Source organism: Girardinichthys multiradiatus, chromosome 7 (assembly GCF_021462225.1).
Source record: "Girardinichthys multiradiatus isolate DD_20200921_A chromosome 7, DD_fGirMul_XY1, whole genome shotgun sequence".
In the NCBI taxonomy this organism is placed as follows: Eukaryota; Metazoa; Chordata; class Actinopteri; order Cyprinodontiformes; family Goodeidae; genus Girardinichthys; species Girardinichthys multiradiatus.
This window is the reverse complement of record NC_061800.1, coordinates 39,998,580-40,025,830: the sequence shown is the minus strand read 5'-3', so window position 1 is coordinate 40,025,830 and position 27,251 is coordinate 39,998,580. Positions and strand designations below refer to the sequence as shown.

General features: G+C 37.2%; 1 protein-coding gene and 1 pseudogene across 1 annotated transcript in view; one reads left to right on the top strand and one right to left on the bottom strand.

The window, feature by feature from the left end:
- Positions 1 to 16,624, top strand: part of tmem163a (transmembrane protein 163a) — an 87,456-nt gene extending 70,832 nt beyond the window's left edge. The window contains exons 5-8 of the mRNA XM_047371209.1: positions 1,930 to 2,026; positions 10,206 to 10,317; positions 12,121 to 12,262; positions 12,373 to 16,624. Of these exons, the coding sequence (XP_047227165.1) occupies positions 1,930 to 2,026; positions 10,206 to 10,317; positions 12,121 to 12,262; positions 12,373 to 12,433 (412 nt within the window). The 3' untranslated portion in view covers positions 12,434 to 16,624. The remainder of the gene's footprint in view (positions 1 to 1,929; positions 2,027 to 10,205; positions 10,318 to 12,120; positions 12,263 to 12,372) is intronic.
- The window catches only part of LOC124870875, a 31,975-nt pseudogene continuing 19,933 nt past the window's right edge, over positions 15,210 to 27,251 (bottom strand).

The window sequence follows — 27,251 nt, the reverse complement described above, 5'->3', positions numbered from 1 at the left end:
GGGGTTGGGCCCATCAGTTGTGTTGTGCTGGAGGTGGATACAGTACACAGCTGATAGTACTACTGTTAGAATTTGTATTATGGCAAGAAAAAAGCAGCTAAGTAAAGAAAAACGAGTGGCCATCATTACTTTAAGAAATGAAGGTCAACAATTGGGAAAACTTTGAAAGTGTCCCCAAGTGCAGTTGTAAAAACCATCAAGTGCTACAAAGAAACTGGCTCACATGAGGACCACCCCGGGAAAGGAAGACCAAGATTCACCTCTGCTGCAGACGATAAGTTCATCCGAGTCACCAGCCTCAGAAATCGCAGGTTAACAGCAGCTCTGATTAGAGAACAGGTCAATGCCACACAGAGTTCTAGCAGCAGACACATCTCTAGAACAACAGTTAAGAGGAGACTGTGTGAATCAGGCCTTCATGGTAAAATAGCTGCTAGGAAACCACTGCTGAGGACAGGCAACAAGCAGAAGAGACTTGTTTGGGCTAAAGAACACAAGGAATGGACATTAGACCAGTGGAAATGTGTGCTTTGGTCTGATGAGTCCAAGTTTGAGATCTTTGGTTCCAACCACCGTGTCTTTGTGCGGCGCAGAAGAGGTGAACGGATGGACTCTACATGCCTGGTTCCCACCGTGAAGCATGGAGGAGGAGGTGTGATGGTGTGGGGGTGCTTTGCTGGTGACACTGTAGGGGATTTATTCAAAATTGAAGGCATACTGAACCAGCATGGCTACCACAGCATCTTGCAGCGGCATGCTATTCCATCCAGTTTGCGTTTAGTTGGACCATCATTTATTTTTCAACAGGACAATGACCCCAAACACACCTCCAGGCTGTGTAAGGGCTATTTGACCAAGAAGAAGAGTGATGGGGTGCTGCGCCAGATGACCTGGCCTCCACAGTCACCGGACCTGAACCTAGTCGAGATGGTTTGGGGTGAGCTGGACCACAGAGTGAAGGCAAAAGGGCCGACAAGTGCTAAGCATCTCTGGGAACTCCTTCAAGACTGTTGGAAAACCATTTCAGGTGACTACCTCTTGAAGCTCATCAACAGAATGCCAAGAGTGTGCGGATCAGTAATCAAAGCAAAAGGTGGCTACTTTGAAGAACCTAGAATATAAGACATATTTTCAGTTGTTTCACACCTTTTTGTTCAGTATATAATTCCACATGTGTTAATTCATAGTTTTGATGCCTTCAGTGTGAAGCTACAATATTCATAGTCATGAAAATAAAGAAAACTCTTTGAATGAGAATGTGTGTCCAAACTCTTAGTCACATTTCTCATTAATAAACAATATTAGGATAGGATATGATTTAATGTGCATTCAAATATTTTAAATACTCTATTTATTTGTGACCTTTAATTAAATAAATGTATGTCACCGCTTATTACTGACTTGCTGCAGCTCAGTGGACTTTATTAATTAACTGTCAGGTTGCACAGAGGCTCATTTATCTAAAAATGAACTCAGAGGTGTCACTAATAATGAAACGTGTCACTTTAACATCCATTAACGCACACAGAATCACCTGTAGAGGCAAACATACACAAACTGACCAGCAGATCCTATTTCATAATCCTATATCTGAGGTGTTAGGATGTATAAACAAGTAAGAACAAACAACAGGTCCCTGCAAGACAGATCCACAGCCTCCTGGCAGATATTGTAAGTTTGGACCAGCAGATAAGTCAGAGATAGAGGGGCTCCTACAGCACCATCAATCGGGCTATGTTGACGAATCCTATCCGTCTGCTAAACCTCCCCATCACGTAAAATTCTCAGTTGTGACATGTTTGGGCTAGAATTTCATGATACTTTCTCTTTATTCTCTGTCGCTCTGCCTGTTAATGGTCTTGTAAAATGATGTAGTTCTTTGACACTAACTCCAAACACATTATTGTCTTTCTGTTTTGGGGTTTTCAGAGCATGTGTGATCCTGGGGGTTGTGTTTATTCTCTCCTCCCTGTGTATCATGGGAAAAGCCATCCATGATCTGGCCACCAAGATGCCTCCACAAGTGGTAAGGCTACACAAACATGCACTAGAGTACTTAACACACATTAAATGGTAAGACTATATTTATAATGTGGAGTCCTATACTAACCATGTATCTGAGTCATGGTCAATGAATAGTCGGTGCAAAATTCTTGGAATAACTTACCTTTCAATTAAATCTATAATTGCTTAGCTGCATGGATATAATTATATTGTGAACTGTGCTGTAGTAAAGCAATAAATATCTGGGGATTGTTTGTAAGGGTATGACATCCTGCTGGTCCAATTATAGACAATTTGGTGCAGATTCGATTCTATAATAATTCACTCTGTTCCAAAACCATCCAGTCATACTGCCAGATTCAGATGCAGTTACACACAGACCCTTTCAGTCCGAATGATAAAAAGTACAGTCAATTTCAGTTGATCATTTAATGCCAATTGGTAAAATGTTATTGACTTGATTGCATGATTGACTTTGCAGCAATCACTCGTCATAAGAAGTGAACTCAAAGGTAAAAGGCAGCAACGGCTCTGTCAATAACTCCCTTAAGAAACAGATGCAGCTAAGCACAACAGTAGCGAGCCAGGCATACTTTCTATAGAAAGAAGAACCTGATGGAGAGCAGTAATATTTGCAAATAGTGACTAAATGCATATTAGAATTTGCATATTAGGAGATAATAGCTGAGTGATGAAAAGTGGTCATTTATTTTTTCAGTAGCCTAAAGCTAGGGTATATAACTATAGATGAACATCAAGGTAACCTAAGACACTTTATCTATATACTTAAGGAAACAAGCAAAAATGAGACTTTTGAGACATTTATACAATACCTGTCCAACAAACATACAACAATATGATTTGGATTCATAGTCTACATGCATGTTTCTCTGCAAACAGATTTGGCAGTTGCGGTAATGTAAAGGTGCAGAAAAGAGGCTGCATTAAACCAAAAATAGTTCACAAAGTGAACCTGGGTAATGAGTACTCTGCTGGTCTGTGACGTTTCTGGCCTGGTTGCTCTGAAACAACAGAAGTAAAAGCTTCAGGAAAATGAAAGTGGCCTCTTCAGGAAACAGTTTGTCTCCTATGATCAAAGATGTTCACATCAGGGTTTCCTTTGCTAGAAAGCCAAAGACAGAGTGTCTTGTCTTGGTTATTTTGAAACACATATAGACTGCATTAGGCTTTTGCTCTCTCAGTTTTTTTCTTCTTAAATTAAAGGCTTTGTCTTCACCTGAAGATTATTGTTCATGTTTCGCTTTAACACAGACACCTCCTCACACTTTCTTAAAATGCCATTCATCATCTCTCTGTAAAGGTTGTGAGGACTGAATAATCCAGATATTGTCTTATGTTTTATTAACTGCAATGTAAGGAATCAGTCTTTGTTTAAAGAAGATTTTAGTACTAGTAAAATTAAATTCATATCCTTCATAATCCTGTAACAAAAATAATGAACAGCCTTTATTTACCAACATAATGCAGTAAAGCCTTGTCTGACATCATAGGTTATTTTGGTTGCTGATTTCAGTCCCTGCTGTCAAAAATATGTGTTTATTTAAATCAGGGTTCTATCATCAATGATTGTTGAGGAATGAAAAGAAAAACTAATCTGTAGAGCAAACTGAATACTCAACTCAGTGGCTTATCAACCACACTTGTGAGGATGTAAAGAGAGAAATGTGATGGTTTAAAAGTGCAGTAATATTTAGAGGTAGAGGAATATCAATTATCAAATATACTATTTTTTTTTTTTACTTTTTTATATGTTTTGATAAAAAAAGACCTTGAATTCCTGTTTCTCATGAACAAATTTGTTAAACTTTGAACATAACACATTTCTAAAATCCAATCAGAAATTCTGTAGCCAATTTTTCCACATTTGTGCTACACTGATCTGCCGATTTGAGCTGATTCCTCTTTCTCTCTGAGAATTTTAAACATCAAATTGCTTTTTCCCTTCTTTCTGAATAAAGTTAAGAAAAAAGTTAAGAGCACTGTTTTCTCAGAACTGGACCAAAATTACAGTGCTGCTTCTCCCAATATCACTTTAAATATAAAAATAAAGAAAGATCTTCTAGGTCAGGGTTCCCAAACATTTCAGCCTGTGACCCCCAAAATAACAGTACCAGAGACTGGCGACCCCCTAAAAATACATACAATTATGTCTCTCTATATTTCTTTATTTAAAAAATTTATATTTTACAATGTAATTGTATATTTATAATAAATAAATATATATAATAAATAAATGGCACAATTGAATTATTTAACAGGACATTTAATGGTAAGTTTATTTATTTCATGATATATTCATTTATATAATTGTGGCCCATTTGGCCCTCCTTACACCTCAGGGGGCATATCTCCTTTTCTGCTTTATAAAGCAATTTATAGCTCACTAATATTTTCTTCTTTGCATCCCAAAATGTAACAAAACATTCAACTTAATTCTACAAGATTATTTCACAATAAACAAAAGCGAGTTCCAACCTAATATTTAAATATTTGAAAATCCTCTGGTTTGGGGCAGCACAGTGGTGCAGTTGGTAGCACTGTTGCCTTGCAGCAAGAAGGTCCTGGGTTCAACTCCCAGCAGGGGGTCTTTCTGCATGAAGTTTGCATGTTCTCCCTGTGCATGCGTGGGTTCTCACCAGGTTCTCTGGCTTCCTCCCACAGTCCAAATATATGCCTGTTAGGTTAATTGGTCTCTCTACATTCCCCTTAGGTGTGTGAATGAATGTGTGCATGGTTGTTTGTGTGTTGCCCCTCGATGGACTGGCGACCTGTCCAGGTTGTACCCCTTCTCCCGCCCATAGACTGTTGGAGATAGGCACCAGCTCCCCTGCGACCCACTATGGAAGAAGCGTTAGAAAATGACTGAATGACCTGTGATTTGTATTTGTGGTAATGTAAATTTTTTCAAATTATTGTAACTATACAGAAGACATGTGTGTCATTAACAGTCATTATTTATAAGCGGCATTGTTAAATTTAGCTTACCTAAAATAGTAACGGTCCTTACCATCTTATGAAAGCGATTCCTATGATTAGCCCGATTGATATAGTTAGCATTGCTAAGTATATATATATATATATCCTGTAGACAAAGTAAATCATTACTTTGACTGTGAGATTTTTTAAAAGACTTCTAATATTTCCAGACAGATTGAATTTCGCTGGTCAAAATGGAGCTAGTTTCCTGTAGTAGATTCAGCTTCCTGTTGTGTGTTGATGTCTAATGTCATGTTGCAGCAGTGTAAATAAATGATAAATAATACATACCTTTATTGAAAGGAGTTTTCTTTAATTTATGTTACATCTTTTGTGCTTCTTCTAACTTAATCTTTGAACATCTGATACCTAGCTAACTAGCTAACGAAGTATTCTTCCCTCTGTAACAACTTCCACACTAAAGAGTGTTGTCAGTCCAACCTGCTAGCTCTTAGTGTGGTGCCTTCAATGATCGGAACAAAGATGAGATTGGTAGATTTCAACCTGCCAATCAACAATCAGAGCCAGTCAAGCGGAAAATTGTCAGATTTCAGCCGATTTATTGTTGGATGTCCAAAACAAACCAATCTTAATCTAAACTAAATATATCACCTTAAAAATAAAGTAAGAAAACAACTGTAGGTGGCCCAGGCGACCTTTGCTGCATGTCTTCCTGCTCTCTTCATCCGTTTCCTGTCAGCTTACTGTCGAAAAAATAAGAACAAATAAAGGCCACTAGTGCAACAAAAAACATTAAAAAAAAAGAAAACAATTGTAAAAATACAAGTGAAATATTGATGTCTTTGCTGCTTATTCGCTAAATTGAGTTCGATGAGGTCCGGTTCTTCTTCTGTCACACTGTTTGTTTTGTATTTTTAAGCAAATTAGGCCCTCACCATCTGTTCATTTCACCAACCCATGAAGCCAAAACAGAGGAAACGGATTATTATCCTCTAAAAAAATCAATGCAGTACAGACTTTGGAATGGTTAAAAAAATATTTACAAGCAGGAAGGAAGTTTTAGGAAAAATTATTGGTTATATTTTACAGTGAGCCTAACCTATTTCTTTAACCTAAGATTCATTCTCATAATTATGTCTATTCGCTGTTGAGAAAATGCACCTTCCCTGATTCTCTTAGATTGTTCTCTTCTCTCTGAGCCCAGCTTTGTTTTTATTCCCTTTTTTTAGAACTTACAAGACAAACAAAGACTTTATAACACTGCCTTTCATACCAGTAGCGCTGTCTTGTGACATAGGAAGTTGGTGCATTAAAAATTGCCAGATATTTTAGTATTTTAACTAACTTTGCAGTCTGACAAGTAGACACACCAATAAACACAACATTATGTACAACGTGGGCAGGGGAATCAGCATTCCAATAAGACTGATTAAGTCAATGCTGTAGATATGCAGCCTCAGATGTAATCAAACCAAATATCATGTTTTATTAGACTGTATTCCTGCTTTGGTTACCTGTTGCCTACTCTAGATATGAATGTCCAATAACATCTATAGCTAACATCTATAGCTAATAAATCCTGATATCCCAAGTAAAATACATAATTTGATATTTAGATGTTTTTATTTCCATTTTAACATAAGCACAAGCAATAACAGGCACACCAGACTGTGTAAATAACAATTGGACAGACTGACAAAGGAACAAACAGTCAGACAGGTTGGCATTTAAGCAGTTTTGAAATGTATAAAGCAACCCTTTATATTTTAAAAAGAGGAAAATGACTAAACAAATAAATCAAAGACAGTGTCAACTCGAGCAAAAGATTCGTTATTGTAGTACCTCCGCTGATGCCTACTGTGTCACTCTAACACCTTTCTACACTGTAAAATATACAGTAAACAATGGTCCATGTTATCGCACACTCCCAAACCCTAATCAAACACAACTGGAGCTAGGGAGTTTGCATTGGTTTTTGAAGGGTGGGGCTCTATGGCATCTGAGGATCAGGAACAGTTTTTTTTGTTCTAAAACATTTTTAAACCACCCCTGGAATGAGGGAGCCCTCCCCTATCTGTCACATCATGAGCTTATAGCTAGGTAAAAATGTAACTTTACTTATATGAGCATGGTACACCATCTTGGATTGGATCAGGTGGTGCACGGTGCAAAAGGGTGATGTATGATTTGGGCTAAAAGTTGAGGCCCTTGTGTCCTCAGATATTGAGAAAATTAAATATTTTTCTTGATGTTATTTGTGGAGGATTGCTTGATGTTAATGAGCTTGTCAAATGTGATGAATGTTTGCCTCCTACTGGTTGAATGATTTAAAAGCATTTAAATCACAGTGTTGGCTGCCCTGGAGAAAGTGTCTGACCTTAAGGCATCTAAAGAAGTGTTTCTTTGGTAGATCAAACGTTTTTGGCAGATACACAAAAGTCCCAAAATCATCATCAGTAAAAAGATTGTTTAAACTGACGCTGCCCTCTTAAAATGCACAAACAGACACAGATGGCAAGAAGATATTATTCAAAAGGACTGAGCCTGAAAGAGAAAAATCATTAAGTCCAAAACACCTTCTCATTTGAACCTGCACCCTTATTGTGTGCATAACAAGCAGATTTACGGGTAATATGTTTGGAGAAACTGATCAGCACAAAAACAGAGCAATAACTGTCAGAATTGAGTTTTGAAAGACTCAAAATCCTTGTAAATGGATTTCCACCTCTTATAATGTAGTTTTGCAAGCTGAAGTTTAATTTGTTGATAACATTTTAATCAGGTATGCAGCATGCAAACAATGTATTCTGTAGAGAACGCAATGTATTTTATACCATTATTTGTGAATATTTATAAAGCACAATAATACTACTTTACTTGCATAAACATCTCCTGAAACACACATTTCACATTTCATAGGTGTCTTTGTCTAATGTTAGATGATCCTAAGTCAAACGGATTGTCTTATCGACCACAAATTGGCTCAAATTTATTGACCAGGTGAAGTTTTAGGTGGATGTGTCATTTAAAGAAAGGAAAAATTTTATTAGAAACAAATAAAGATCTCAGGTGGTAAAGAGATGTGTCTAAAGTCAGCATCTTCTGTGCAGACTGCGTATTGCTTTCGTGCCATTATGTTAATAGAGACCTTGTGTGTTTGATCCCAGTGGGATCTTCCTAACACCATCAAAAGCCTATTACCACTGTCTGTCTCTTCGACACTGCTTCTTACCTCCGCCATCTCACCTATTTTGTTACCTTCAGTCAGTTCCTGAAATCCTTCTTTAGTTGTAAACATCGTGCTTTCTAACGTGTTCATACACCAAAGTAATTCATGGGGTTTTCAGAATAGCGAGGAAGCAAAACAGCTTTGTGCAGATCTCAGTCACAGGATCCATGCCTTGGTTGAATATGGAGATGCAATAGTTGGAAGGATGAAATGATCTCATCTCTTTGAAACGTATTCAGTTTATGTTTCATTGTTCTCATCCAGAGCATAGTATTTTTCCCTGTGAGCCGACCTCATCTGCTTACCAGAACCTTGTATATTATCTTGCATAGTTTCCTCCCAATTCCTGCACCTTTTCAGTTTCTTTTGGCAGAAACATGCTCATTCACTGAAGTCTTCACCAAAAAGCAGTCACAGGTGATTTACCACATCAGATGTGATCCGTTTGTATGCTTTCATTTTAGTATGTCTGTGTGTGTAACACATCTAAGCAAACACCCAGCACATAGTGAAAAATACATTTTGGACTTTATGTTATCTAAACTAAAACCCTTCTCACATGTAAGCTGAGCAGGAGGAAAGCAATACAGGGGGAATACTGGAAAATGCTGCTGCCTTTGGCTGTAAAAGGAACGTGCGTGGACAGAGGGTGAAGAAAATTTAGAAATCCTGATTCGCATCACGTCCTCTTGTGCAGCTCTGAATGTCTGTCTCTTGTACCTGATTATAACAGAGCCAAGAGCACTTCTGTGTCAAGAAGAGAGAGTCAGGGCTGTCATGAAGCTATTATAATATGCATGTAGCTCATAGTGGTACACAAAACAGATATGTATAGCAAAAGAGCTTCTAATAATGGAGATTTCCAACTTGAATTCTAAAAAAAATGTCAGGAGGAACTTAGATATCCTTCCCTCCAATGCCACTGTCCAGCTCTTCGTTGGATCCCAAAGTTTTCCCAGACCAGAAGGGATTTAAATTCCCTCCACAGAGTTTTGGGTCTGCCCCAGGGTCTTCTCTTTATAAGGGGTGCTCTGGAAACTATTTCAGCCGCTTGAGAGTCAGAACACAGACGGACCGATAAATTGATGCTCTTTGGCTTACATCTTTCTTCAACTGACCATGGTTAACAGTACACCAAGATACTTTAACTTCTCTGCTTGACAGAGACTGACCCCAGACCTGGGAAGACCAGTTCAGACTGAAGGTCATGTCTTCAAAATGCCAACAGAAGAACAGAAGGAAAGATTAGACTGTGATGTTCTCAAAACAGAAACCATCTTCTCAAAGACTACACCTTAAGATCATGTCTATGAACATCAGCCCTCACTTTCATTGCACAAGGACTGGGCAGCTCTTAAAGCATCTCCAGCACCCCATGCTCCTACAAAGATTTCTCTAGATCTACAAAGAACATGTGAATCAGACATCTTTCATGACCCCTTCAGGAATTCTGTGTGAATATTTTTTTAAGTTAAAGGGTAAGAATACTTTTCCAAGTCAATAAAGGTTTCGAATATATATATTAGTAAGGTCAGTGATAAATGTCTAAGTAAAATTTTCTAAGTCAAAAGTTTATAATTTGCTCTATGTAAAACTAGAGATTTTACCTGGAAATCACAGTCTGGTAAAGGGAATCGGTGTTTCACTGGCAGATATTCCCTGCTTATTCTCGCCTCCTGATTTCTGTTTGTCATTCTTGATGCAGGCAAAATAATCTGAGAGCTCAACACTCAGGGGTTAAGTTTGGTTTTCTGCTGAGTCTCTTTGAGACAGAAACAGAAAAAAACAGAGTTCAATCATTTCAAAGCATTATCTGTATGACCTTGAGCTGATGCACTAAATCACGCTGGGTTTTAAATGCTTGAGCTAAGAAAAGCTAATTGTTAAACTTCCCCTTTTAAACTCTTTCGCTTTCCCCATGACTTGTTCCAAGACGCTCATGTATTTAAGCATACATTTGCACTAACACAGACTGTTTCAGGTATGGTTTCTCTGTTTCTGTGCCTGTCCTCAGGATGACTTCCTCTACAGCGTGTCCATAGTGAGTGGGTTCAGTTGTGCTGTGCTGGCTGTGGCCAAGTTCATGCTGGGAAAAAAACTGACCAGTCGGGCACTTATCACTGACGGTAGGAAGTCTGCACACTCTCATTTAATTTATTAAATAACCCACCTAATAAATGAGTAAACGGTTTAGAGAAGATTTAATATTAGAAAACACATGGAAAGAAAGAAAACCGAAAGGATAAGTTATGAAATACTCGTAAAAGTTGCATCTTGTCGAAGATGCAGATGTTACCTGCTGCAAAGCTGAAGAAAGTGCAACGCAAATGAATGCTACACTCTGCTGTCCCCAGGTCTCACTCTCTAACTTGCAGGGCATCAATCCAATAAGCCTGAGGTTGCTGTTCTTTGAGCAAGGATTTATTTCCCACAAGACCATACACTTACTGCAGGCAAGACAATAACCCACTGAGCTAGCCTCCACACAGGGGCACATATAATTATATTTAAAAAAGAAAAACCTCATACTCCACTGTACAAAGTAGCACTGACACAGATGATGTTGCTGTATCATGGATATGACCCTCAAGCTGAAGACCACATGCACATACAGTATGTGTGGTTTGCATGAGCATCACGTGAGTACAGCACCACTCCTGAAGCTAAATGTTTCACAATTTATGAGCTTTATGATTTTAGGTAAATTTGTTAAAATTTTAATAAACTATTTTTATTCAAATACAAATAAAATTCACCATTTCTGTTTGAATTTTATTTGATCAGTTTTGGTTCTAAACAAACTTACTGAAGACTGGCCAGGTTTAGTATGGAGGACATGAACACAAAATATGATGTGAAAAACAGGTTAAGACTGTCAGCCAGTTAATTAGCTCTACGCAATGTGAAAAATTATCTGCCAATGTGACAAATTACTGCACACAAGTGGCTAGGTTACTCAAGTATGTCACCACTTTGTCTGAAAGATCTGAATTGTCATCATCCCATGATACATAATGTTTAGGAACAACTCAGGAACCACCAAGGCTAAGGATTGCCATGTATTTGCAGCTTCAGCACCATGGCCCACAATGAAGCTGCTTTTATATCACCATATTACGGACCATGAAAGAAGCTCCTGTCCAAAAACAAAACACTTTTAAAATAAGCTGAAACTTGTTGATGCCCACATGGACAAACCAGATGCCTTTTAGAGCAAGCTCCTATATGCTCAAACAAGATGAAAATCCAAGAACACTGTACTTGCTGTTCAACATATGGCAGTAGTATCATACTGTACTCTGTCAATGATAAAGGTGCATTACACAAAGCACATGGAATATTGACAAGTAGGATAACTATACCGACAGATTTGCCACCTTCTCAGAAAATCAACAGCTACAAGGTAAAATCTGGACACGAAGGGTGTTGCTAAAGAACAATGCTCTCAAAGACACATCAGAATTGGTTAGGGAATAAATAAAAGCAAGGTAAATTTAAGGCTTTGGAGTGGTCTTCTCAAAACCCCAATTTTAATCCTACTGGACATTTTGTTTTTGACAAAAAGCTAGAAAACAAACTAATTAAAATGAACTCTACCAAGTCAAAGTCAAATTTCCAGCAAGAATTATGGCTAGAACCAAACATTAGTGAGGTGGATGTCTATAATTAAGTCCTGTGTGTATTAGAAGAAATCTAAATAAATATAAATTTCTATCTAGGAAACATAACTGGTAAAAAAAAACATTAAAAGGCCAAAATTCATATGACATTTATGCCCCATTATCTGAAGGTAAACCTCTGATTGGAACTGTCACTCCTGTTTAATTTCTTAGATGGTTCTTCAGAATTATTCAAAGACACTTTAGAAACACGAGTTTAGAAACATGAAGCGACATTCCTTTTATGCTGAACTCCCCTTGTTTTTTTAGGGTTTAACTCTCTGGTTGGAGCTATCATGGGATTCTCAATTCTTATCAGTGCTGAAGTCTTCAAACACCATCCCGATGTCTGGTTTCTGGATGGCACCATTGGAGTTTTGATCGGACTCATCATTCTGGCCTATGGAGTCAAGTAAGTATTTTTCAGTTTCTGGTTTAGTTTGTTGTTCTGAGGTTTGAAATGCCTCTCAGTTACAATAATATTTGCTCATATTTTGTTATGAATTGTGTCTGTTTGCGCAGGCTCCTGAAAGACATGGTACCACGGGTCAGGCAGACGAGGAACTACGAACGCTTCGAATGAAAGAGCACAGTGCTAACCAGATTGGCAGTTTTAGACACACATACCCAGCCACCCACCCACACACAGACACACACCTGGGTGCCTCCTGCCCTCCTCTCTCTCGTGTTTCGTACACCCTTACATCCACATACTGCTCGTACATTCACTTGCTGTACATAGTGCATTCCAGTATTCTATTACATCTGAAAGACCTTGAGAGACAGCAACATTATTGAAGAGCATCTCAGCTGAGGGCATTTTTCTTCTGCTCTACGGCTTCTCTTATTTAGCTCCCAAATGCATCAAGTTAAAAATGACACCCTGGATGAGGAAGAGGTGAGATCGTAAACAGAAATGCTCAATAAGTGCTTTGTGCATTGATGTGGCTAAGAAGACACCATTCATGCCAGTGCAGAGTTTTATGGGGATGTTGTAAATTGTCATTAAGTAGCCTTGGGGAAATGTGGATTTATTAGTGTAATTTACTAAAAAAGACATTCAATGGGCTATTTAAAAACCTTTTCTTCATTGTCAGACTCCTGCTCTAGGCTCCCCACTAATTTATGAACCTTTTATCCATTTCAATTTACTTTTAAGGAGAAGTGTGTCTTAAATTATATCTAAGACATGAAAACAGGAATAAATCCTCTTTAAACATTAGCAATTTAGATTACTGAATTAAGATGAGAGGATCCGTCAAGCACAAACATTTGCCCGAAAATGACGATGGAGATAAAACTCAGTGCACAAATCTGGGACTGTTTGATCATTTTGTACGTCCAGATGTAATTTACTTTCTGATATGGTCAAGCACAGATTAAAGAACCAGCTATGATATAGTACACTGCTGCTTACAGTTGATTATTAGAGCAACCTGGGCAACACAAGGTACAGTCACTTGAATTTATTTCCTCGTTTTGTCATTTTACAACAAGTAATTTAACTGTATGTTATAGACGTGAATTTTATGTTAAAAACACAAAGTAGTATAATTATGTGCCCATTGTTTTTGCAAAATAGCTCAAAACCCACTCAGATGGAAAGAAGATTATCTGGTTGTCAATAAAAAATAAATACAAAATGGGTTGTCAATTAAAAAAAAATTAAAATAAGATAACCATTTATAGCTTTATGACAAAGCAGTGTTTGAAGGTATTTTGCCTTTGAGGTAGATGAACAGGAAAAGCCATCTTGGTGTTCCTGTAACGTAACCTGTACTACTGCAATGGCTACAAAGTCAAGTTTTACAACAAACTTGCAATATCTTAAAAAAAATCAATCACTGATGTTCATTAGGAGGTAAGTAAGGCATATCTAATAGGCGTGCCAGACGGCGTAAGCTAACGTTACCTGTTTAAATATTATCAACAAATTACCCCGATACTGCTACATTCCCCTGCTCCGTCCAAAACTGCAGGTACAAAATGATAGTGGCAAAATCACCATCCAATCCATGGTGGGGATGGTGCCTTCAGGGTGATGTGGAGTGTTAGTTGCTCACCTGTATTTTATAATTAGATGGGTTCTGAGGGCAACTGGTTGTACTGGATTTTCTTTAGGGATCTAGATCAAAAGAGGGACAAATTTAAATTTTAGTAAAAGATATTATATTTATGTTTGAAAATGTTTGTCAGTTATGTATCTTTCTTCTTCTACTTCGCACTTATGTAAATTTACATTAAAATACACTACAGTGATTAGTTGGAACCTGACAAAATGTGGAAAAAGAAAAAATCAAGATATATTAGTACTTCGTAAGCACTATTTTAAAATGAAAATTTTATTTCTTTAAATATCTTAAATACATAAATTATCCGCTGCAATGGGCGCTGTTTAACTGCAACGTGGTCTTATACATTTTCATTTCTTTTTCTGCAGTGAAAATCCATTGATCAATACATTTTTACTTGACATTGTGAAATGTAAGGTCCAATCTCACCTGGCAATAATAAGGTTTCATACCATTCACTGTGTTCATACAGGCTATCCTTGTGTTGCATGAACCCAGGGGGTGGAAATCCAATTATTTCAGTCAGTTGCCTGTTTTTTACTCACTGTAACAACAACAATGAAACTTGAGAAACTTTAGCACAATGACAACGATCAAGCAGCTTATAGGAAAACAATTTACTGACTCAGTCTTTTCTCTATGTCTGATTTTATGTTTATCAAGCCTTCAGCATCTCCTCCCACTGTTACTAATATTGTCTGTCATTACGTGCAATGAACAGAATGTAACAGCAAAGGACATACTTTGTAAATATGTTTATTACACTGTTTGGAACTATACAGCATATCGTATCAAATACAGACTAGTTATAGTAACATATTATAAAACAAGGTTTCTTCTGTAGTGTGAATATACTGTAAATGTTGTCTTACATTTTACTGTAGATTATTGGTGAAATGAAATGACAAGTCTTACTGTAAGTTGTCGTGCTGTGGGTGAACATAGCTGCTTTAATATCACAGATGACAAAAAAAAAGATGAAACAGTAATTTGACCCCAGGCAGTGAGGATTCACCATGTTTCAGCAGCAATCACACTTTAACTGCACATGAACACAGTTATATTGAGGTATAAATAAATATTGAGGTGCATTTTTATGCTCAAATTGATGCTGAGCTCATTGGAAAAAATTATTTTCCAAGTCTCAGTTAATCATTTTATCATGATGATCATTGACCACCCTCTTGTGGTTTGTAGAAAAATTTCAATCATCCTATTCAAAATTCAGAAACCAAAGGTCTACATTTATATCCCCAGCCAAACAAAGTAATGAAAGCATTATGCAGCAATGAAGTTATGAACAGGCCTAAATCCACTCTACACAATCAGCTCTAAGTTGATGTGGTTAGCATAAACCAGCATTTATAATATCATAGGTTCCACTGTGTGAATAACATGGATAAGCTGCAAACTGAAGGTGTGACTCAGTTCACATCTGTTCAACTCACCAACAGCAAACTGATTTGTAATGTCCCCCACACCCCTCCTAAATGCATTGAAGACAATCTTTACAGCGACTTTTCTGGATCAAGCACAGGGTTTGTAGATGTTGAAAAAAAACCCATACTGCACAGACTAACGCTCACTGTAAATTTGTTTGCCCCCTTCACACCAGTTTAGGACTGCTCCATGATTTCCAGAACCTCCACTGCTAATCTGTAAAATCGAAATTCAGTGTAAAGAAGATCATTGTCCCACTGTTCACTGAGTTCTCACCATAGACAGAGAGAGACACAGAGGGCGAGGGTTTCTGCACCATCAGGTGTAGGGTTTTCTGGACCGTGTGAGCACCGACATCTTGCCCAATTAATATAATTCGGTGCAGCAATTTGTGCGCATATATCGCAGAGTACAGAAGGAACAGAAAGGAGTTGTGCTGCCGACATTGTAAAATTATAGCCGTCAGCCAGACATGAATAAAACGTCTAGTCCATGCTCAAACAGTCTAAAAGCTCTCACTAAAGGCAATGGGGAATGCATCAATCTTCTGATGTACCCCAAAAGATCTCTCCAAGACCATGCAAAAAATTAATCATGGTGCGGTTTTACTCCAGTGTAAAGGGGCTTATACTAGTGCTTGTATTCCGGCTCTTATGCGCATTTTGCAAGTAATTGTTTTTTTGTTTTTTTTAAACTAAAAACATGATTTTGGCATCAAAATCCCTTCTACCTCTTTTTTGTACCTTGTGTTGTTTTCATGACATTTAATATTGGGAGTATCCATACCTTTAAGGTAGACAACTGCTCATGAACTGAAATGTTTTAACATGTTAATAACATCTGAACCTTTTATTTTTCTTATGAACATCTGAATCTCTTTTAGTCTATAAACATATCTGAATAATCAACATGTGTCAGTTTACCTGAAATAACTTGTCTCCGTTTCATTTAGGCATGCTGTGTAATGATCAAAGGATCTACTGTTAACAATGCAGATATGGTCCATTCTTCCCACCATATTTTGTAATATTTGAAAGCAAAACAAACCAGTTCTCAATTGCCATAGGCTTTGCATGGGCTTTTAAAACCCCTAGTGTCAGTGGTTAAAAATGCTTTACAGCCACACACACGCAGAGATGTATAAATGAATGTACAAAGAAACTATGTACGGATGATTTATGTAAAAGAACATTAATGAAATATGTCTATGAAGAGAGTTTTATTGATTCAGCAAATAAAGTTTTTTCCTGGTTAATCATCAATGTGCTGAGAGATAAGGATTTTTTTGTAGAATGCATAACAGTCATGCAAACACTAATTAAGTGGAAATGGGACCATATATAACAATGTGGGCTTTTGAGGCTATTTGATGACAATAATCCCTTTCAAAAGCAGTGTCATCCCTATTAGCAGCAAATCACAAAGTCAGTTTATCTAAACACACTAATAAGATGTCATTTATGCCCAGTGACACTCTTGCTGTCAGTTTGCATAATGTCTGTGTCTAAAATATAATTAATAAATATAATTAAGAACTAACGAGTTTTGTAATGTTTGTAACGAGTAATGTTTTTTAAAATAATTTTAAACATTCAGTCCATCTTTAGTTTGAATATGAAAGAACACGTGGTCATATTACAAAAGACATATTTACAAAATCTTTAAGTATCTCTACAAATGTATGAAATTATTTGTATAAAAGGAAAACTGTGATTTAAACAAGAAGTGGACAAAAACCGAGTTCCCACCTCAAAACAATAATGAAAGAAGCTCACCATGATGCATTTCAGTAAACTTTCATTTTTATAATGCAATTTTTGTGGCACAAATTTGAACGGAGCATAGAACACAAACACAAATCTGATCACTTGTAATGCACATCATGTCATGACATGAAAGAGGCAGTTAAAGAGTAAACTTTCTCACCACCTAAAAGGTGTTATTTAACACGTTTGCATCATCATTTCAAGACTAAAGTCACTCTGCTCTGTCCTGACAACATGCAATAAATGAGCCATAGGGATGGTAAAGAGGCATTTCTAACAGCACTTAATGTCAGACAGTTGCCTCAATTGTTTTAATTGCAACAGAGCTTCACAATGTTTTCAAATTAAGCTAAATTACAATGTATTACACTTGAAGAGCAGGATTATATACAATGTGCCCATTTACTGTAAACCCTGAGCTTCATCTTAGAGAACAGACTTGCATTTGTAGAACAAAAATCTAAATCCTCATCATTATAAGCATTTTAGACCCAGTCAATAAACTGTAAATAGGAATTTGCAGGATACTAACATAATTTTAGGTCAATTTAAATAAATACTTAAAACAAAAAATGCAAAGGTAAATGCAGATTGAAATATGTAAATTAAATGCAAATGTGTTCCAATCTGAAAAAAGCATGCAAGCATTAGCAGCTGTGTCAACATTAAGTGGAAAGTGCACTTGTAAATGAAAATCAACTTTTTCAAATGATACATTCAAGACAGAATGGAGGTGTAGGCAATATGTGATAACAAGACACAGGATTGCTTCAAGTCATTTTCACTTCATTCGTTTGTCCCACAATTAGGAACACCAGAAATGTTTGAAATTCCTGAAGGAATTAGTTTGTAGACTCTTTATGTTAAAGCTTCAACCTACAAAATACCAATAATTTAAACTTCGAGACTCCAGTTGGAAACGCTAAACTGAGATGGGATGCTGAGATGCCGTTTAAGGGAGATTTGTTCCTTGTTCAGCAGTCACATACATGCCTTACATAAGGCTACTTGGTCTTTGATGTAGTCTCTGCAGGGGCAGATGTGATTTAGTGCCTGGTTGGATCTGACACAGCTGTAGAGCAGCGGATCCAGCTGGAACAAACATTGCTTGCTGGTGCTGTTGTAGGCTGGGAACGCAATGTGGCCATCAGAAAACTCTGACGTTTGACAAGGTATATTGTGGCTGCAAATGAAAACAGAAAGTGCATTAAATAATCAGCAATTCTTTTTTCCCCACACACACATTTAGTTTCAAAAACCAATAAACTTGCCAATGAAATTGTACTGGAGTAAGGTTACACCATTATTCAGGTTTGCACAGTCACTGGAGCACTTCTCCAAAATTCTCAAAAATGTCATTGGTTCAAATATAAGTCAATATTAGTAGCTATGTATCCCCAATTTATTTCACATTCTAAACACTTGCATTTCCAGTGTAGATTGTAGGTAAATAAGAGGTTGGTGCAGCTAAAGTGTGAGCAGTTTTATAAACGTATAAAAAAAAGGAAGTACAGTAAAAGAAATAATACATTTAAGAAATTAAGCCGAATTTAGGCATTACGTACACAGCAGTAAATATAAATTCAGAAGAAAAAAATAGCAAAGAACTGGTGAAAGGAACTGATGAAATAATCTTTGACCTTTTTTGAAAAGCTGCAGTAAACAGTTTCTGGTTTTCAGGGAGTTTGTTTCATAGCTGAGGAGAATATGAAACTAAATGCTTCCACCCCTTGTTTAGTTCTGGTCCTGGAAACACCAAGTGAAGAGGTCTCTGAAGACATGATTCATACCTGACCAGCAACTCTGAGATGTGTTTAGGTCCAACATCATTCAGTGCTTTACACCGTGGTTTTTAAAATGTACACATTCCTGTTAAAATGCTGTTTCTTTGATGTAAAATAATGAGACCATTGTAAACCTTCAAAAGTTTCTCCACATAAGTCATAACATTTATCCTGTTCAATTCAACTGTTGGGACAAAAACAATAAGTTGTAATAACGCTGTTACATATGTGTGCACACCTTTAAAATAATATTTTGTTAAAGTGCCTTTAAATCTTCTGCATTTAATCTTTTTTGGTAGAAGTCTGTCAGCATCCCACACCTTGACTTCACAATATATGGCCACAGAGCACTGCAAAAGTTCTCCAAGAACACTAAAGACCACATTACAATTTCCAGGATTTAATCAGACTGCAATCTACAGCTAACTACTACACATAACCTTACATGAAGAAAATAAAACACTTCCTTTAAATGAAATGTGTATGTTCACTGTATCTTTAATGTACAGTTAAAACTCCATCCCTAAGATGATTTGGCACATAGGTTCTAATTATATCTATAACCATGAAATTAGACTTCTAATAGAAAATGACTGACTGACTATTTTATATATATATATATATATATATATACATATGTATGTATGTATGTATGTATGCCTCTTGAAGATCATCAACAGAATGCAAAGAGTGTGTGGAGCAGTAATCAAAGCAAAAGGTGGCTACTTTGAAGAACCTAGAATATAAGACATATTTTCAGTTGTTTTACACTTTTTTTTTTCAGTATATAATTCCACATGTGTTAATTCATAGTTTTGATGCCTTCAGTGTGAAGCTACAATATTCATAGTCATGAAAATAAAGAAAACTCTTTGAATGAGAAGGTGTGTCCAAACGTTTGGTCTGTACTGTATATATATATATATATATATATATATATATATATCCACTGTCCTGTTCTTTTCAAACCTGTTTTTCCAGCAGGACATTAACCCTCTGGAGCATTCCTTCACAGGTAAACTCATAGGGAAGGTGGGGCTTTATCTAGAACATGCATATATATTAAAGAACAATGTTTATAGTTAATGTTTCCTGTGAATTTCCTGTGGTCTGCAAAGTAAATTACAAGATTTACATGATACTTACAGTACGATTGAGGATAGCAGTGATAACTCTCTCCACATCTGTTTGGTTATACATATCTACCATTCACACATAGGGCTCCCCTATTTCCTCAGCATATGGGTGCTGAGATGTCACCGTCACAAATTCACCAACCAGGAAACAAACAAAAGCAATAATAAATTATATTGTCTAATTACAAATAACTTATGCCAAAAAACATACTGGCAAGACTAAGATTTTCTCGACTGAATTTAATCCACTAATATTTTTAAAGTAGAGCAGTGATAAACAGTAGTTCTTTAAATAACAGAATAAAGAAGATGAACGAGACCCCTGACCACTCTGATGGTGGGTTTTCCTTTGAAGAACTGCTGTGTGGAGGTTTTAATCTGAGGTTCAGAAAAACACAACCATTGGCTAAGGCTTACAGGGGCAGGTCCTTCATATGGGAAAGACAACCCAACAAAAACCTACAACAGATTGTAAAAACAGACAAGATATTAAGGTTTAATGGGTTATATAAAGATATTCATAAAAACAAAATGTACTTCCTAAGCATGCCCACATGGTGTCAGCAAACACCAACACAACAAATGATCACAGAAGAAGCATGTAAAACATTGTTTTGATGTAACCAAAAACCTTCAATCTTCCCCAAGTGATGAGACAATGGCTTCAATGGTCATTTAAGCTTGTCATTTAGGTACTATTTAATATGGTTTTCCAAAAAACATGATGAAAAGGCAGGACACTCCCCTCATTAGTCCTGTTGCACAAGACAAAAACTGATTCAAATGCACAGTAACACCTAATGTTAATTTCTGATCTCCAATCAACCAGACAGGCATGTTTTGAACTGTGGGATGTAACCAGAGTACCAAGAGAGAAGCAATGGCTGCGCAGGGAGAACATGCAAACTCCACAGAGAAAGACCCCAACCTGACTCAGACTTAAACAAGGACTGTCCTTGTAAAAGTTAACAGTGCTAAACACTGTGCTTGGAGTGTCAACAGGAATTTAACATCATTACATAATTACATAAAATAGTAATTTCATGTGTATAATATTGAGTTTCCATTTCTTTTTTAAATTTTATGAATTCTGTTTGTTACTGTTGCTCTTGTTTTGCCAGTTCACCTCACCATTGTTTTCTTTTCCTTCATTTGTCATCTTTGTCTTTTTACAATTGTTGAGGTGTAAAAGCTGTTTGAACTACATACAGGTGCTGGTCATAAAATTAGAAATCATGAAAACATTTATTTTTTAAGTAATTCCATTCAAAAAGTGAAACTTGTATATTGTATTCAATCATTACACACAGACTGATATATTTCAAATGTTTAATTCTTTTAATTTTGATAACTGACAACTAATGAAAATCCCAAATTCAGTATCAGAAAATTTGAATATTGTGAAAAGGTTCAATACTGAAGACACCTGTTGCCACACTCAAATCAGCTAATTAACTCAAAACATCTGCAAAGGTCTTGAAATGGTCCCTCAGTGTATTTCTGCTGACTTGGCAGTTGTCCAAAAGACGACCATTGACACCTTGCACAAGAGGATGGCTGTTCATAGAGCTCTGTGTCAAAGCACATTAGAGAAATTTTATATTTCCTTTTGGAAATCAAGGTCCCAGAGTCTGGAGGAAGAGAGGAGAGGCACAGAACCCACGTTGTTTGAGGTCCAGTGTAAAGTTTCCACAGTCAGTGATGGTTTGGGGTGCCATGTCATCTGCTGGTGTTGGTCCACTGTGTTTTCTGAGGTCCAAGGTCAACGCAGGAAGTTTTAGAGCACTTCATGCTTCCTGCTGCTGACCAACTTTATGGAGATGCGGATTCCATTTTCCAACAGCACTTGGCACCTACACACAGTGCCAAAGCTAGCAGTACCTGGTTTAAGGACCATGGTATCCCTGTTCTTAGTTGGCCAGCAAACTCGCCTGACCTTAACCCCATAGAAAATCTAGGGGGTATTATGAAGAGGAAGATGCAATACGCCAGACCCAACAATTCAGTAGAACTGAAGGCCACTATCAGAGCAACTTGGGCTTTCATAACACCTGAGTAGTGCCACAGACTGATCGACTCCATGTCACTCCGCATTGCTGCAGTAATCAGGCAAAAGGAGCCCCAACCAAGTACTGAGTGCTGTACATGCTCATACTGTTCATACTTTTCAGTTGGCCAACATTTCTAAAAATAATTTCTTGTATTGGTCTTAAGTAATATTTTAATGTAATATTTTCCTCCCTCCCTGTTGGATGGAGTGAGGGGGAGTCAGGTTTAGCCTAAACCGGCTCAGTTATGGTTGAGGTGCAAACACACCTTCCATTTCTGCTACCTGTATGACCCCCTTCTCTTTTCCAATGGTTATAATCAGTCTGACAGAGGGAGGTATCCCAATCCTTGTGGTTTTTAGTATAACAATGACCCTCAGTGTGACCCTTTATGGGGTTCCTTGAGACGACATTGTTGTAAATAAGCGCCGTTTAACTAAATAATCTGAACTGAAACTATCTATCTAGTTATGCTGCTATAGGCTTAGGCTGCTGGAGGACATAACGACCACTTTCACCCTCTTTGCTACATTCTCACACTACTCTCCAATTTTGCATTATTTGCTGTTATTTCAGCTTTTAACTTTATGTTCTCTCTATTCTCTTCCTAGAAGCTACACCTGGCCTGACTCTGTGTCTACCTGTGACACCTTTCTGGAGAGGGGCATCATCCAAGCTTCTGCTGGCAACAACTTAATGCTCACCCTCTACCAATGATCCACATAGCCCTGTCTTTTAGTGTTTAACCCTTTCTCTCTCCTAGACATGGAAATTGACTGAGCTTAACTGTAACAAATGCTATGTGCTCTCTTTCAGACTCTAACCTTGAAAACTGGCTCAGAGTTTATCTGTTCTTTCTTTCTAGGTGAAACGACTAAAGGAGCTACATCCATTAACATTCACTTTTCCTTCCCATAGAAAGTACTCCTGGATCAGTGCTTCTTTGTTCTCTTTGTGTCTCTGCTCTGTTCTCTCAAACCCCCAGTCAGTCGTGGCAGATGGCCGCTCACACTGAGCCTGGTTCTGCTGGAGGTTTCTTACTGTTAAAAGGGAGTTTTTTCTCTCCACTGTCGCTACATGCATGCTCAGTATGAGGGATTGCTGCAAAGTCAACGCCAGTGACTGTCAACTGTCTCTACATGCTCATCCGGGAGGAGGGAATGCTGCAAGTCACTGACTGGATGCAATCTGCTGGGTTTCCTTAGATAGAAAAACTTTTTATCCAATTTGAATAAATAACTAACTTTGACTGCACTGTTCAATGGTTAGGATTAATTGGAATGTATGTACCTGACTTTTGTGAAGTGTCTTGAGACGACATGTGTTGTGAATTGGCGCTATATAAATAAACTGAATTGAATTGAATTGAATTTTTTGAGCTACTGAATTTGGGGTTTCCACTAGTTGTCAGTTATAATCATCAGAATTTAAAGAATTAACATTTGAAATAAATCAGTCTGTGTAATTAATTAATATAATAAACAAGTTTCACTTTTTGAATGGAATTACTGAAATAAAATCCTTTTTTTTTCATGATATTCTAATTTTATGACCAGCACTTGTATATGGCCTGTAATTCAATCAATTTATCAAAGTTAATTGGAACGGAGATAATCTCCCACTGACACTCCAAGGCAACCAGACCCACCATACTGTTTGAATAAGCTGGCAATATTTAGGTTATAACACAAAACAAAGTAGTACAGCTGCTGCTCCTCCACATCGAGAGGAGCCAGTTGAGGTGGCTCGGGCATCTATACCGGATGCCTCCTGGACGCCTTCCTTAGAAGGTGTTCCAGGCACGTCCCACCGGGAGGAGGCCCAGGAAACACTGGAGGGACTATGTCTCTTGGCTGGCCTGCGAATGCCTTGGGTTCCCCACGGAGGAGCTGGAAGAGGTGTCTGGGGAGAGGGACATCTGGGTGTCTCTGCTGAGTCTGCTGCCCCCACAACCCGGTCCCGGATAAAGCGGAAGACGACGACGACACAAAACAAATATTTTCAATAACTAAAATATTTTATTTGTTTAAAAACTAATAGAAAATTATAGATTATCTTTAAGCTTTGTGTCAAAACCATTTTCAAAAATATTTATTTCTCTTCCAGAATAAAATAACAAAGCTGTAATTTGCCATCAAAATATATGAAACAAGTTTGTACTGTTGCTCACGTACGTCGATGATTTTGTGCAGCTTGTGTTCAAGATCAATGTCTTTATCAAAGGGCTCAGCTCCAACTGCTGACATTTTCCATCTCAATATAAATGTTTTTACTGCCGTTTTTAAATTCACATATCTATCTGGTCCACCAGCTGACGTTAAAAGAGCATTTCTGTCACAAGGTTGAACATTTCTCTCCTTTCATCAGTTGAAATTCTCATCACCAATCAACTCTATTTTTACATCATGCATCTACATTAATATTGATCAAAAGTTCTTTGTCTTCTAACCAGGTGAGCTTGGCAAAGACCACAAAAGCCTTTGTTGTGCATCTTTAAAAAAAAAAAGAATTCTCCTTTCATGGCTTCTCTATCGAAACAAACAATCTTAATTGTGCCTTAAAATGTTCAGAGCAACAATGAGCCTCATCAGGACATCAAAAATGTTCACTTAAACTTGGACATTTGTGACAAAACAACCCAAAGATTTCTCTGCTAAAAGCAACAAGCAGAAAACTGTCGAATAGGTTTAGCAGAAGATCGAGCCTGAAAACAATGAACTGAATTGGTGGATCATTCTTCAGTGGCTCAGGGCCCGCTTGATAAATCTGTTGAAGGAACTAGATGATAGGAGCAAAACCCAAAAGGTTTGCATATCATAGCTAAAGTGTGGGTCATCAAGAGATGCAAAAACCTTGTAGTAATCATGATTACTAACAAAAACTTACTTTGCTTTGTCTCAACAAGGTGTGCACATCAGTTCCTTTTATAATATCATGGTTTGTCACATAGCGTGGAATCATATTACTGTTGTCAACAGTCCCATGGATATCCAAGTACTTGTAGATAACATCCAGATACAACTCTTTTCCCTAGTTGCAAAGAAAGGAACAGCAGTTTGCAGGACAGTTCTAAACAGCAGACCATCTGAATCCACTTCCACTTAAAACCTTTACATTTTCATTATTCAAGCTTTCTAGAAATACCTGCCAGAATGTGGCACTCCTCCCATAAATGAGAGCCTGGTTTGATCTCTGGGTGGACTGCAGCTTCTCATTCTCCTCCATGTTCAGCTGATGTTGGACCACAAAGCCAAGGAATGTGTTGTGTGGCTTATGAGCTGCTCAGACAAAACAAGACAACAGATACAAAAGATATACTAGAAAAAATCCCAAGGGACCTTTAAATCAGAATATCTGATTTAAACGTTAAGGATGACAAGCAGATACAAACGGAACAGGGTGTAGAACTGCATGGGGGATAGATCAAGGCCGCCAAATGGACTTTTAAGGTTGTGTTTTTTAGCCCAGTCTGCGTGATTGAAGTCTGGTTCAGTGTTGAAAGAGTCCAGCACACGGATCTTACACCTGTCAGACACACAAACAAAGAAGCGGTCATAACCAACAAACCCTACTTCATTTTATGTCTGATATCCAGCTAAGAAGCCATTTAAATTGAAACACTTCATTAAAGCTGGAAACCAACAAAAGAAAAGCTTTCAACACCAAACTGCTAAGAGTCTGTACTCCATCAGCCTCCACTTATCTTTGAACAGAATGATTATATTTGGTACAAAGACAAATTTAGACCAGATGTTTTTTTTTTTTTTGTTCAGTTCAGGACATAACATTAATTCTATACAATTTAAAAGACAGTTCTCAAGCTATTACTCATCCAAATTTAATCTATACAATTAAAGGTCTTCTTTAGTTTTATAATTGTAATCATGATGGCCAGCCTTTTATCCAATGCAATTTATGTTATTTTTCTTATACTTTTCATATAAAAAATAAACTTCTCTCACTTATCAACATCAGGAATATCAGGCGTTTACTCTCAGGTAATTAGGATTACCATTCTAATAATGAAACATCAGATGGGAAACAGGTTTTGTCTCCAAGTCATGTTGTTACCAACTGCAGAAGAATTTATACGATTGGTCAAACTACACTTGATTACACCTATACCTCTACGTTTCTAAAGATAAGAAACCGATCTTTTAAGTTTGTTTGCAGAAGTGGAGATCATAAGGCTTTGAATATTTCATCAAAATGACATTGAACCCGTTATAATTATGTTGTATTAACTTTGTTTATACTTAACATCAAATCTGCAAACCTATAGAAGAGCTAAAAGGTGCCAGCCTATTAGGATCAATGTACCAGAACATTCCTTAGGCAGGCATTACTTTCATTGGGAGATATTTTTCAATGCATTCATCGAGCAGATGAAGGATGAGTAGAACTTTAATGCTGTCCTCCACCCACATGCTCCGATTTTTGTGAAAGGTTAGCTGTGTGCATGCACTGCAAAAAGGACATCTGTTTAACCTGTAAAATGTTAGAATGCATCAAGGACATGTATATTGTGTATGTTTGCTGCAGAAGCTAAACCTTTCCATTTGTAAAATTACTGTTACATCCTATTTTTCCTCAGATGTTGTTCTTCTGTCCTTTTGTCTTCCCTTTTCTCTAAAACTGACATTTTTCTTCCTTTTAGGTCTTTTCTTCCTCTCTGTTCCTTTTTTGCCAGATGTCTCATCATTTTTGACACCTGCTTTTATGCCTGAGAGCCTTACCTGATTCAAAATGTTATGGTATCAAATGTCAGTTCTCTGCTATTCTCAACTCAAAAGGTGAAAATTTACACATCCCTGTGTCTGCAGACATTTATAACAGTTTTGCCATCTAACCCATCCGATAACCATTTTAAATGAAAACCTCCTGCAGAAAAGCAATACCTTTAACATTCCAGCATATTCATTAAGTGACTCAGATTTGGCCCACCATTTCTCTTGACCTCATCTGAACAAATATATTTTTCAACTTTACACATTTCTAGTAAATGCACGACAATTGCATCTTATGTGGGATAAATTTATACTTAAATGGTCAAAAGTATAAAATGATTATCGTACTGTTTTTGCTGTGGTTTCTTATGCAATAACTAAGGCCAATTACAGGTCCTTCTCAAAATATTAGCATATTGTGATAAAGT